Genomic DNA, 14,171 nt, shown 5'->3' on the forward strand with positions numbered 1-14,171 from the left:
TTTTACCTTCCATTCATCCTTCTCTTATGCTCTGTAGGTGGGTAGCAGTCAGGCCAGTAATGGATATGTGCGTCCCTATCATTGCGGGTCATGAAATATGCATATGGTAATAATTGTGAGCCAGGGTCAGAGGGTAATGTACACCCTACAGCTGAGTCACTGCAGCAGGTACGGAGGTACGTACCTCACCTTACCTCACCTTACCTCACTCACTCACTCACTCACTCACTCACTCACTCACTCACTCACTCACTCACTCACTCACTCACTCACACACTCACTCACTCACTCACTCACTCACACACTCACTCACTCACTCACTCACTCACTCACTCACTCACTCACTCACTCACTCACTCACTCACTCACTCACTCACACACTCACTCACTCACTCACTCACTCACACACTCACTCACTCACTCACTCACTCACTCACTCACTCACTCACTCACTCACACTACTGGATAGTTAAAACATGTGCAATGAGTACATTTGAATTGTTCTCTTGTGCATGAATCAAAATGTGCTGATGATGCATTCAACATGTGTGTTTATACTGTATGTGTATGTGCAGGTGTGTCTCTGAGTCCTATTTCACATCAGCAGGTGTTTGTTCAACCTCTCACGTTACTGCACCAGTGTGTAGTGTTAGATAGTTACTAACGTTACTGTACCAGTGTGTAGTGTTAGATAGTTACTAACGTTACTGTACCAGTGTGTAGTGTTAGATAGTTACTAACGTTACTGTACCAGTGTGTAGTGTTAGATAGTTACTAACATTACTGTACCAGTGTGTAGTGTTAGATAGTTACTAACGTTACTGTACCAGTGTGTAGTGTTAGATAGTTACTAACGTTACTGTACCAGTGTGTAGTGTTAGATAGTTACTAACGTTACTGCACCAGTGTGTAGTGTTAGATAGTTACTAACGTTACTGTACCAGTGTGTCGTGTTAGATAGTTACTAACGTTACTGTACCAGTGTGTCGTGTTAGATAGTTACTAACGTTACTGTACCAGTGTGTCGTGTTAGATAGTTACTAACGTTACTGTACCAGTGTGTCGTGTTAGATAGTTACTGTACCAGTGTGTAGTGTTAGATAGTTACTAACGTTACTGTACCAGTGTGTAGTGTTAGATAGTTACTAACGTTACTGCACCAGTGTGTAGTGTTAGATAGTTACTAACGTTACTGTACCAGTGTGTCGTGTTAGATAGTTACTAACGTTACTGTACCAGTGTGTCGTGTTATAGTTACTAACGTTACTGTACCAGTGTGTAGTGTTAGATAGTTACTAACGTTACTGTACCAGTGTGTCGTGTTAGATAGTTACTAACGTTACTGCACCAGTGTGTAGTGTTAGATAGTTACTAACGTTACTGTACCAGTGTGTAGTGTTAGATAGTTACTAATGTTACTGCACCAGTGTGTAGTGTTAGGTGCTTCCTCTGGGTTAGGGTTTAGTGTGTAGTGTTAGGTGCTGGCAGACACCATGGGATGCAGGAGTTCAGGGTCACTGGTATATCAGCAGTGTGGGGTTTGGGTTAGGGTTATCTGCTTCCTCTGGGTTAGGGTTAGATGCTTCCTCTGGGACTCCACCTCGAGCAAGAGAAAGACCCGGGCAATACTGTTAGAATCAGAATCAGAATCGGTTCTTTTGATTGAAGCTCCAAGGAGGAGGAGAGATGTTTCTGTTGCACAAGTGGAGGACAGAGATGCACCTTCTTCTTCTTCTTCAGATTACAACATTATATACTTTCACAAAACACAGAGCCCTTCCTCTTTTGGCCACTATGATGTAAGAGCTGAATGGCCAATTAGAATGTTCTAGAACTATGAATGGAGTGTTGTCTTGTGTTAGACGTGAGAGTTTCTTATCGTTCTTACAACACCCGGATTCATGGTCATCAGACAGTTCCCAGACAGTAGCTTACAATGGGTCGTATGTGTTCTTAGGATACAATACTGATAATGTGCATATTAAAACAGGAAAACTGATAAGATATGTAACATCATGACTTAAGCAGCTGGTGCTAGAGAATGAACAATAGGACCTTTGAAAAATATATATCCTGACAACACTCTGCATGTACTTACCCTAACCCTAACCTAAACCTAACCCTAACCTAAGCCTAACCCTAACCTAAACCTAACCTAAACCTAACCCTAACCCGCTCAACGCTAATGAACCCAGCAAGAGAATGTGTCCCGTAGTGAGTCGAAACAAGTCGACCGAAAGAGAACACGAGTACAATATGATTGGTTCTTTATTACATTCATTTGTACAATAACAGTGCTTGGTTTTCAAAAAACAGTAATACATCTATTTACAGAAGAGCTCACAAAAACTTACTTAAAGCACATTGTAAAGCACTTGCCAATTTTTTGAAGGGATAGGCTATGTTTCAAATGTGCGCACTAAAAAAATTGAAATCACCCGATCGCCTTGATACCAGGACATCTGTCAAACCTGCGATGAATCTCTCTCAACCTTGGCCCCTAGAGGGAGATGAGCTGCCACTGAGTATCATTATGTACCAACAACCTGCGTATGAAGCCGATATCTGTTAGCTTTGTCATTTAGCTGCGCGGTTATTTCTGGCATCATATCAGAACTGTTTAACTATTGCAATATATCATCTGGGCTTCAAGGCTTTAGTATTGTATAACAACATGACAAGACAATTAGTGGTAAGAGGTCTGGTCGTGCTTTAAGACTCAACACAAACGATGGACATGCAAGACTCTCAGAGATGGAGGTGTGTCCAGTCATTCCCACATCTACAGGATGTCATTAAATATCTAATTAAGACAAGCTCTATCAACAATTACATGTTTGTATTTAATGTGCAACCATACGACCGGCCAGATTGTTTCATAAATCAGTGAGAGATAGTTGTATCTATATAGTTGTGTACATAGATAGTTGTATATGGGACATAACTGAGCCAATGTCTGCAATCTATCCATGTTCTCTCCCTCTGCTACACCAGTACATATTTCTTTTAAATATATTATTTCCTCTTTCCCGCTTGTTTTTGTTTTGGTATTTGTCGCTTGCTTCAGATTTTCTTCGGTCTGACTCTCCTTTTGCATTCTCTTTTTCATTGTGTGTCTCTCTCAACCAGCTGTGTCTGTCTCTTTCTCTCTCCCCCTTCACTCAACTCACTTCTACCACCTTCTAATGCTGTCTGCCTTAACATCTCTTCCTCTTATCAACTTGCTCTACCCTTACTGGCAAATTAAAGGGTTAGCTCAATATTTTGAGACTAATAGTCAGGTGGTTCCTTATCTTGAAAGTAATAATTAATAATAATTCATTGAATTTATATAGCGCTTTTCCGAGGCTCAAAGACGCTGACAATATAGGGGATACGGAAAACACAAAAACAACAAGTAAGTCTGGTCCAGGATAAACTGTAACCTACGGAGGATAAACTGTAACCTACGGTAACCCTAACCCTTGTTTAAATAGCCACTAGCTAACAAGGAAACGGAGTGACATGTGAGTGATTGGGGAACAAAAACAACAACATTTGCTAGTATGGTTTTAGTATTAGCTACTGAAACAACTCTGAACCAGCCTTACATAGACTACTTTCAAGGTAAGGGACCAACTGACGATGAGTTTAAAAAATACTGAACTAACCCTTTAAGACATGATCCCTGAAATCTACGTACCCCTCTCCCTCCCTCCCTCTCTCCCTCTCTCCCTCCCCCCCTCCCTCCCCCCCCTCCCTCCTCTCAGCAGTGCAGGATCTTGATGAAGGCTTTGCGGAACTCGATGTTGAAGGTGGTGTAGATGACGGGGTTGACAGCAGAGTTGAGGTAACCCAGCCAGGTGACGGAGGAGTACAGCTCAGGGGAGATGCAGCAGCTGCCACAGTGAGCCTTCAGCACGTGAGTCAGGAAGAACGGAAGCCAGCAGATGATGAACACGCCTGGGGGGGAGGAGGGAGAGAGAGAGAGAGAGAGAGAGAGATAGAGAGATAGAGGGAGAGAGAGAGAGAGAGAGATAGAGGGAGAGAGAGAGAGAGAGAGAGAGAGAGAGAGAGATAGAGAGAGGTGGGGGGAGGCGGGGCAGGGAGGGAGAGAGAGAGAGAGAGAGAGAGAGAGATAGAGAGAGAGAGAGAGAGAGAGAAAGTAGTACAGATCATCTCACCACATAGTACAGAAAGCTTCTCCCATGCAGGATTATGTACAGGTATATATACTGTATGTGCTTTTCTAGGTGGTTGGGGAGTGCTTCAGTCTCATCCATTGTGTTATTATTTCTACCCCCCCCCCCCCCCCCACACCCTCAGAGCCATAACTCTATCTCTCCCCACACTCCTTTATCTCACCTAGAACGATCGCCAGCATCTGTGTAGCCTTCCTTTCCTTCTGCTGGGACAGCCTCCCTCTCACCCTCTCCTTGGTCGTGCCTCCCTTCCCTTGGTCTGCGTTGTGCTCCCTCCCCCCTCCCTCCTCCCTCCATCCCTCGCGGCCCCTCACGCCGTCCTCGATGGTGGCGCGGCGGGGGGCGAGGGCGGGGCGCGGCGCCGGAGGGGCAGGCGCCACCGTGACGGAGAGGGAGATCTTGGCTCGCCCGGGGTGAGGCGGAGGAAGGTTCTGCTCCGTCTGAGACAGGAAACGCCCCGGCTCTGCCTCTATGGGATGCACCACCGCCTCCTTCACTAACGTCTGATAGAGGGGGGATGGAGGGAGGGGGGATGGGGGGAGGGGGGATGGGGGGAGGGGGGATGGAGGGAGGGGGGATGGCGGGAGGGGGGATGGAGGGAGGGGGGATGGAGGGAGGGGGGGATGGAGGGAGGGGGGGATGGAGGGAGGGGGGATGAAGGGAGGAGGGATGGAGGGAGGAGGGAGGGAGGGGGGGGGATGGAGGGAGGGGGATGGAGGGAGGGGGGATGGAGGGAGGGGGGATGGAGGGAGGGGGGATGGAGGGAGGGGGGATGGAGGGAGGGGGGGATGGAGGGAGGGGGGATGGAGGGAGGGGGATGGAGGGAGGGGGGAGAGACCGGAGGCAGACGAGACAGCGGATAATCAGGATCAGAATCGCTTTTATTATTAAATCCAATGTACGGGCGTATGAGGTATATGAGGTATATGAGGTATATGAGGTATATGAGGGTGGGTGTATGAGAATAACATTCTTAGGCTTTTTTTTATTAATATCAACAATAATAGAATGAGGTCAAATAAGTCAGGGGGGGAGAGAGAGAGAGCAAGGGGGAGGGAGGATAGGGGATCAGGAGGAGTGGAAGTAGAGCAGAGGTAGATACAGAGTGCGGTGCACAGTATATAGGGTTAGGGTTATATTATATATAATACTATTCTGGATTCTAGTGACTCACCACTTTCTTGCGTTGGGGGCAGTCGGCAGGGGGCCTCAGAATCAGAGTGCACAGCTTCACGTCCTCTGGATGAGTCCCGGTACACTTACTCTGGGAAGGGACGGAGGGACGGAGAAGAGGGATGGATGATGATGATTCACAAAGAGGGTAACCCTCAGAGACAAAGGGCCGTCTGCCACAGACCAGCCGGATCCTTTGAGGTAAAGTGATTTAGTGATTAAATGGTCTGGTCAGGCTGGTCTGTTATTGATTAAATCACTGAAGATTTTATTGATTGATTGACTGACTGACTTAACTTAATCGCTACTTTCTTGTTGGATTGTAAGTTAACTTACTGATTGATTGACAGCTACTTACCTTCCTGTGTCTCTGTGCCTCCCCTGTCTCTGCCCCTCCCCGGGTCTGCAGGCCGTGTCTGCGGGGCGGGGCTGTGCGCCGGCCTCGTCTACGCAGCACCACGCAGATCTGAGCGTAGACCAGCAGCGTCACGATGAAGGGAACGTAGAAGGACGCCACGGACGAGTAGACCACGAAGGCCGGGTCAGCGAAGCTGCACTTAGTCCCCTCCCGATTGGCTGAGGGAGGGAAAGGGAATAGTAAGAGGAAAATAAATAAGAGAGGGATGAGGAACGAGGAGAGGAGGAAGAGGGAAGGGGAGAGAGATTACACCGAATTTAAGTAATGATGTTTGGGAGTGGATGTAAAAGAGAAAAGATTTGCATTAAAACCAGAGAGAAGCTTCACTCTAATCCCCCCCCCGACTGGCTGATGCAGGGAGGGAGGGAAGGAGAGAGGGATGAGGGATGAGGAGAAGAGGAAGAGAGAGGGTGAAGTGAGGAAAAGAGATTACACTGAATTAGTGTAGAATAGAATAAGTAATGATATTTAGGAGATGTCAGAGCTTTCAAACATGTCAACCATGTCTGACTCAAGGGGATGAATTAATGGAGTGAAGAAATAAACCAAATTGAGTTTAGTGATTATTCCAACGCAAGCAAAGTTCTCTTTCGGTCGACTCAGTTCAACTCTGCTGAAGACCCCTAAACATTCATGTTTGGTACAGACCAGTGACGCTTAATTAGGATCTAGCCAGCACACCTATTTTTATTCTTTCCACTCTTCATTTGCTGATTTTCAGAGCGTACTGTGGTGTTTTCTCGTAGCTAGCTACAACATAGCTGTTCCACTCAGAATCCTATGAGACGTTGTGCTGGTGAGGGTTCTTGTTAGAAAGCTTCTGTGTTTTATAACCAGCGTAGCAAACGTCTGGGCACACGTGTGTGTTTGTGTGTGTGTGTGAGTGTGTGTGTGTGAGTGTGTGTGTGTGTGTGTGTGTGTGTGTGTGTGTGTGAGTGTGTGTGTGTGTGTGTGTGTGTGTGAGTGTGTGTGTGTGTGTGTGAGAGAGAGAGAGAGCACACTTTCAGATCTATCTGTTGTTAAGTTAGTTGCATTCAGAAACTATCAATGAAGCTGATTGCTTTACTCATTTCATCAAGGTTTTAGTGAGTGAAAGTCAACAGAGAAGTGAATCACACAGTTGTAGGATAAAAGGCCCAGCAGCTCTCCTTCATTGCAGCTTTTCCAACCAATATATCGATATTGTACTGAATGAATTCAACTGATATCGATATGGAGTTTACATATCAGTGCCCAACATTCCAGACATTATCAGACGTACACCAACATTAGCTTCAGTAAGACGACTGAATGCCCTTTATTTTTAGTTTTCCTCTGTGTGCTCAAAGCCTCGCTTTGGATGGATGTTAACTATCTATCTATCTATCTATCTATGTGTGAGTGAGTGAGTGAGTGAGTGAGTGAGTGAGTGAGTGAGTGAGTGAGTGAGTGAGTGAGTGAGTGAGTGAGTGAGTGAGTGAGTGAGTGAGTGAGTGAGTGAGTGAGTGAGTGAGTGAGTGAGTGAGTGAGTGCGTGAGTGAGTGAGTGAGTGAGTGAGTGAGTGAGTGAGTGAGTGCGTGAGTGCGTGAGTGAGTGAGTGAGTGAGTGAGTGAGTGAGTGCGTGAGTGAGTGAGTGAGTGAGTGAGTGAGTGCGTGCGTGCGCCTTGCATGCCCTGGTTCTAGGCTCTCCTTCTTCTGAACGATAGTATTCAGAACTACTAACTGTTCCCAAGTGTGATTGTGTATATGAATGTATATATATACTGTATGTATACTGTATGTGGATTAAGAGGGGAGGTTGTTACCTGTGTGTAACTGTATGTGGATGAAGAGGGGAGGTTGTTACCTGTGTTGTTGAGTCCAAACAGCAGAGGACAGGAGATGGCGAAGGAGAGGAACCACACGGCAGCGATCATCAGAGCCACTCTTCTCCTGGAGCTGTATCTGGTGTTGTACAGCATGGGCATGGCCACCGCAGTGTACCTGCACACGCACACGCACACGCACACGCACACGCACACGCACACAGACACGCACACAGACACAGACACAGACACACACACACACACGCACACACACACACACGCACACGCACACACACGCACACACACGCACACGCACACACACACACACACAGACACACAGACACACGCACACGCACACGCACACGCACACACACACACACACACACACCACTGAAGGCAGGTAATCCCAGGTGATCGAGGGCAGCAGCCAACAAGCGTCTGGCTTTCAAAATAAACTCGACTAAAGTTGAAACACGATGTGAGGACGGTGTGTGTGCTGTGTGTGCTGTGTGTGATGTGTGTGCTGTGTGTGATGTGTGTGAGGACGGTGTGAGGAATTGGTCCCCTGACAGATGACAGATGACAGATTTGGTCCCCTGACAGATGACAGATGACAGATTTGGTCCCCTGACAGATGACACAGAAAGACAGGAAATCAGTAACGTTTCCCTCAAGCACCTATTCAAGGTTGTGTAGATGCCCTTGAGTTGTGTCCATTGGGTGGATGCTCAGTGTGTCAGTGTCATTAGGCCAAACCCTTCTACAGGTCAGAGGTCAGAGGTCACACCCCGACAGAGAGAAGCACATGGGGAAAAGATGTAGAGCAAAATAATATAGAGCCGAATATTTATGGTCTATATCTATTTGACCGACTGTAGACTAGTTCTTCATTTGTTTTAGATCCCCTTCATTGAATTTGGTGGAAATGGGAAAGTCACACTTGAATGGCTTCTCTGCTCCTCACAGTATTATCAAGGAGAATAATATTCTCCATATTAATTAATAATATCCTCAATATATTCATATTATGTGCAAAACTACCCTTCATGCTGAATTCACTTCCAAAGCTCTCCAAGGTTGGTTCTGTGTATGTCTCTGTCTGTCTGTCTGTCTGTCTGTCTGTCTGTCTGTCTGTGAAAGACAAGGGCTGACTATGAAGACATGATCCAGGACAAAGGAGGAGCACTGAAGATCAATCACAAGATAATAACTCACATTGACATATTGCTTTCCTTGTTATTGTTTGGCATAAAGAGGGACATTTCCCCTGAGGAACCCGTTCAGCAGCAACCTGGGGGCCATTCCCCCCCTGAGCAGGAAAGTGTTCTTTGAAATCAGTCCATGATCTGGTGTGTTGCTGAGGCCCTGACCTGTCGATGCTGATGGCACAGAGGTTGAGGATGCTGGCGGTGCACATCATCACGTCCAGGGTCAGGAGGACGTCACAGTGGATGAGGCTGAAGCGCCACTCTCCAACCACCTAGTAACACACATACACACAGACTTCCTGACTGACAGGTCTCAGCGGGTGAAGCTGGGGAAGAGCATTTCCAGCTCCAGGTCCACCAGCACGTGCTCCCCGCAGGGCTGCGTCCTGTCTCCAGCACTGTTCTCCCTATACACCAACAGCTGTGTCTCCCGCCACCCCTCGGTCAAGCTCCTGAAGTTTGCAGACGACACCACCCTGGTGGGCCTCATCTCCAGGGGGGACGAATCTGCCTACAGGGGTGAGATCGAGGGGCTGCAGAGCTGGTGCAGTTTAAACAATCTGGAGCTAAACGCTCTAAAAACAGTGGAGATGGTGGTGGACTTCCGTAGGAAAGCAGCCCTGCCCCCTCCCATCACGCTGGGAGGTACCCCGGTGGCCTCCGTGGAGTCATGCCGCTTTCTAGGCATGACCATCTCCCGGGACCTTAAGTGGGAGCGGAACACCGAGGCCCTCACGAAGAAGGCCCAGAAGTGGATGTTCTTCCTCCGGCAGCTGAGGAAATTCAGGCTGCCGAGGTCCATGATGGTCCAGTTTTACTCGGCCATCATAGAGTCCATCCTCACCCACTCCATCATCACCTGGTTCCCTGCTGCAACGACCAAGGACAAGGCCAAGCTGCAGCGGGTGATACGTTCAGCAGAGAGGGTGATCGGCTGTCCCTTGCCCTCCCTCAACTCCTTGCATGACACCAGGGGCCCTATTATGCACTTCATAAGTCTTAAGCAATAAGACGAGGCGGTAGATCTAAACTTAAGACGTGGAGGCGTGGTCAAGGCCACTTTGCTATTATGCGTGCGGTAGTGGGCGCCTAAGACCCGGCGCTAAGCCCAGAAATTAGTCATGGGTGTGTTTTGGGCGTCTTCTCAATCAACCCAATCAGCGTGCCAGGTGCCATTCCCTTTAAGAACCGGCTGCGTTAAGTCATAAGCGCTATGCTATTATGCAGTTCATAGGCGCTAGACTTCATGCACGTTTTGAAACACGAGCGCGCCTCCGCGGTTTGCGCATGCGCGCTGACCCACTTCTTAAGAAGTCGGTCGGCGCGCATGCGCAAACCGCGGAGGCGCGCTCGTGTTTAAAAACGTGCATGAAGTCTAGCGCCTAAGAAGTTTTCAAACCACTTCTTAGCGCTAGGCGCAAAGTCAGATCGCATAATAGCAGGGGCGCCTAGCGCACTTCATTAACATATGAACACTCCCACAATGAGTAATATATGCACGAGGGTCTTACGTCTTATGTGTGGGCGCCTAGCGACACCTGCATAATAGCAGTAGTGCGTATGAAGCGCATAATAAGGGTGGCGGTAGGTCTTAACCTGGCGGTGCGTCTTAATTAAGACTTAAGACGGCAAGTTAAGAAGTGCATAATAGGGCCCCAGGGCTCTGAGGAGGGCAAGAAAGATCATGGCCGACCCCTTCCACCCCGGCCACGGCCTCCTCACCCTGCTTCCCTCTGGAAGAAGGTTGCGGCTGCCTAAGGCACTGAAGGCCCGCCAAAGGCTCAGTTTCTTCCCCTCAGCCGCCAGGCTGCTAAATGACTCTGGCTTCCCCCTCCCCCCCGCCTCCAAGTCTGCCCAGGACTGAACATGCACTAGACCTTGTAAACTCTGCACTGCACTTTATTTACAGCACTATCCATGCACTGTCTGTCCTGTTTTTGCCTGTTTTTGCATTTGTATTGTACTTGTTTTGTTCATATATATGTGAAAAAAGCATAAATGCACCTTCTGTAATGCCAAAGCAAATTCCTATATGTGTGAAGCATAATGGCAATAAACGTTATCTGAATCTGAATCTGAATCTGAAACACACTCTCCAACCACCTAGTAACACACACACACACACGCACGCACGCACGCACGCGCGCACGCACACACACACACACACACACACACACACACAGACACAGTCATACAGACACAGACACAGTCATACGCACGGACGCACATGCTCACACACACACACACACACACACACACACACACACACACACACCTCTAGGTAGACCCCCCAGGGCATGACCAGGGTGGCCAGCAGCAGGTCGGCGACGGCCAGGGAGACGATGAGGTAGTTTGTGGTGGTCTGCAGGGCGCGCTCCCGCGACACCGCCACGCACACCAGCACGTTGCCAAACACCACGCAGAAGATCAACAGCACGAGCAGCACCGCATAGAAGTTGTACGGAGGAGAGGAGGGAGATGGGTAACTGGAGCAGTTGGATGATGATGATGAAGCGAGGGAGGGTGAGGAGGTGGAGGAGGAGAGAGAGGAAGAGGAGGAGTAGGAGGAAGGGTCGGGGGTGAGGGAGAAGGAGAGGGAGGGAGAGGAGGCAGGTGATGAAGAGAGAGAGGAGAGGAGGAACGCCTCATCTGTCTTATTGGGAAATGTCATCGTCATGCTCCTCTGGACCGAGTCTGGAAGGCAAATAACAAAGAAGACAAAATCACAGCCAATAGTTTCCAATTTCCAATAGTTAACACTAGAACAGCCGTGCCTTTTTACCTACTAAAAGAGCCGCCTCGGAAAAGCTGCTATTTACGCACAACGACCACTAGATTGTCGCTTGTAAATTAGCTTCCTACACAGAAAAACTGCAAAATAGCTTTATACTAGCTTATCCAACCCTAACCCTAGTTTTTTTTACTGTGTAGAGGTAGGTGTGTTAAAGGAGAAGTCGAGTGAAAACTGTGATTTATATAGAATTTGAATCACATTTGGACCAAGGCAGATGAAATCAGCATCACCAAAGTATGAAAAATCAATACTATTGTGTATCGGTGAGCATTATCTGAAAGTAGAAGGATCTATCTGTTGTTTTTGTTTAAGTGTTTCCTGATGTCACATCATCATCGCTGATTAACATTTGCCAATAACGAGTTGAGGTTGGATCAACACAACTTTGGTATACTAGCTACTTAAGTACATGAGAGATGTAGGGTTAGGGTTACATGAGAGATACATTCAACATTCCCACTCAGATTAAATCCCCACTAAAAAAGAAGCAGTTATATATGTAATAAGTGAAATTGTGATGTTATCAATTCATCATTAGTCTGCATCCCGGGTCAGTTTAATGAGTTACTGGAAGGTATGAACGTAATGGAATGCTGACATGGAATGTTTCCACTCCAGGGATCAGTCAAGCCCATATAACATCAGAAACATAGATATTGATTGGTGCTTCAGCAGAATACAAGTTGGATTAATGGAAACGTCTAGCATTAGTCTAGCAGTAGTTGTTACTGCGATAGCCTATCATGTGTTCATGCTGAATATTAAGTGAACACATAAATTATATTACCACGTCTAGCTAATCGGCGTGCTCTGTTTTCAGGATAAATGTAGGCATAAGATATTGGTAGTTTATTTTTTTTCATTATCGACCCACCTCTCTAGTACCCATAGATAACCTCTGCTGTCCACTAACTATCTTGAAAAAGAATTACCTCATCATAATCAAAGGCTAAAATCACAACATCGCCTCACAAACCTCTTCCCTATTGGCAACACTACTGTATAACCTTTCTATCACAATCCTTCCAGAAATCAATGGGATTGTTAAACCACCTGATGGAACGGAGAGGAAATGCCAGCCTCTCAGAGAGCAATGATCTAAGACTAGTTCCAATAGATCCTATTGACCTAAATCACATCGCTGACCTCAACTTCTGAACTCTGAGAGGATGGCATTTGAACACGAGTTGCAGGTATTGATTGGCTCAGGGGAATTCTTGATCTGAACGGTCAATTAAGGTTTTAGCCTTGGATTGGATCGATGAAAACCACTGAGAATTGTTGTGTTTCAGGGTGAGCAAATGTGAAAAGGCTTTGCAGAATAATAAGATGAAATACAGGTTTTACAAGACTCCCATGGAATGTTCTCTTTGTGGATGGTAGTAGTCCTTTGGGCTGAATGAAGGACATCACCACATGATACCAGAGAATAACCAGTAGCATATCACAGGCATGTTGACTTCCCCTTGTTGATGGATGAATCTTTAGATAGAAGTTATGATAAACAGGGCTAGGCATGACCTCTGTTAGGAAATAGCCACAGTATTTCAGTGTGTATTGTATAGCTTACTGGAACTGTCATGGCAAATACTGTCCGGGTGGACAAAATGTGTCTGGGTAACGTCAGCAGGACTTTTGAATGCCCTTGCTATGCAGATGCTACCATTCTAGACAGATTCCGGACATTCTGGACATTCCTGAGTAAACTCTACCACAGATTAAAATGTCCGGATTGTGTGCGAGGCAACTCAAGTACATCGCAGCGAGCAGTAGAGTTTACTCAGGAATGTCTGGAATGCTAGCGTCGGAGATTACGTCACCCGGACACATTCTGGCAGCCCGGACAAATCTAGCTAGCTAGTTAGGTAGTTAGCTAGCTAGGTAGTTTCAGTACATTCTAAAACACTAGCTACATCTCAATAAATCTGTCCAGAATGCTAATGCTAGCATCGGCACAGCATTGAGCCTCCGGGACAATATTTGCCATGACACTGGATCTCATCTAGGTTGTAGTGTGTCCGAATGTTTAATTGATTTGATTCAACATTCATAGACACGATACAGAGATTAAAGGACCAGCAACTACTTTGTGTATGTGTCAATACTCTCCCAACTGTCAATCAATAATGATAGAAGGATATACATGTCTGAATGTTTCACATTCACATCTCTTCTCCCCGGCCTTTGACCTGAGGTGAGCCTGTCTTCATTTGTACTGCACCTTGCTGCTTTTAGTGTATTTTATCTATTTGATCTGTTTTCTTTCATCTGTATTTTATCTATTTGATCTGTTTTCTTTTATCTGTTAAGCACTTTGGGCGGCTGTTGTCGTTATATAAATAAATGTTACTTACTTACATTATTATCATGTAGTAGTAGACTATACACATAGAAACACATTTGTTAGGCAAAGGGTTAAATGAATGATTTCCGTCAAGGTTAGATGAATGCTACTATAGAAAGCGCTCCCGCCAGACTGCTAGAATTAGCTCATTGATAGTGGTATTGATTGGAAGCGACTGAGACTATTGATTGGAAGCGACAGTGATCGAATTCCCAGTTTCCACTTAACTTAGTAGACAGTGAACCCTGACATGGAAGTTAATATCTGTA

The 14,171-nt window shown here is 46.6% G+C and overlaps 1 protein-coding gene across 1 annotated transcript; it reads right to left on the reverse strand.

The window, feature by feature from the left end:
* Positions 1-3,745: 3,745 nt before the first annotated feature.
* Positions 3,746-11,267, reverse strand: drd2l (dopamine receptor D2 like; the record flags this gene model as incomplete). The annotated part of the gene is made up of 7 exons (XM_080540468.1): positions 3,746-3,942; positions 4,345-4,684; positions 5,356-5,445; positions 5,713-5,930; positions 7,598-7,734; positions 8,927-9,036; positions 11,040-11,267. Coding segments are annotated over 7 exons (1,320 nt in total), but the record flags the coding sequence as incomplete, so codon positions are not given.
* Positions 11,268-14,171: the final 2,904 nt, after the last annotated feature.

The sequence above is a fragment of the Nansenia antarctica genome (genome assembly GCF_963989245.1).
Source record: "Nansenia antarctica genome assembly, chromosome: 10".
NCBI classification, from domain to species: Eukaryota; Metazoa; Chordata; class Actinopteri; order Argentiniformes; family Microstomatidae; genus Nansenia; species Nansenia antarctica.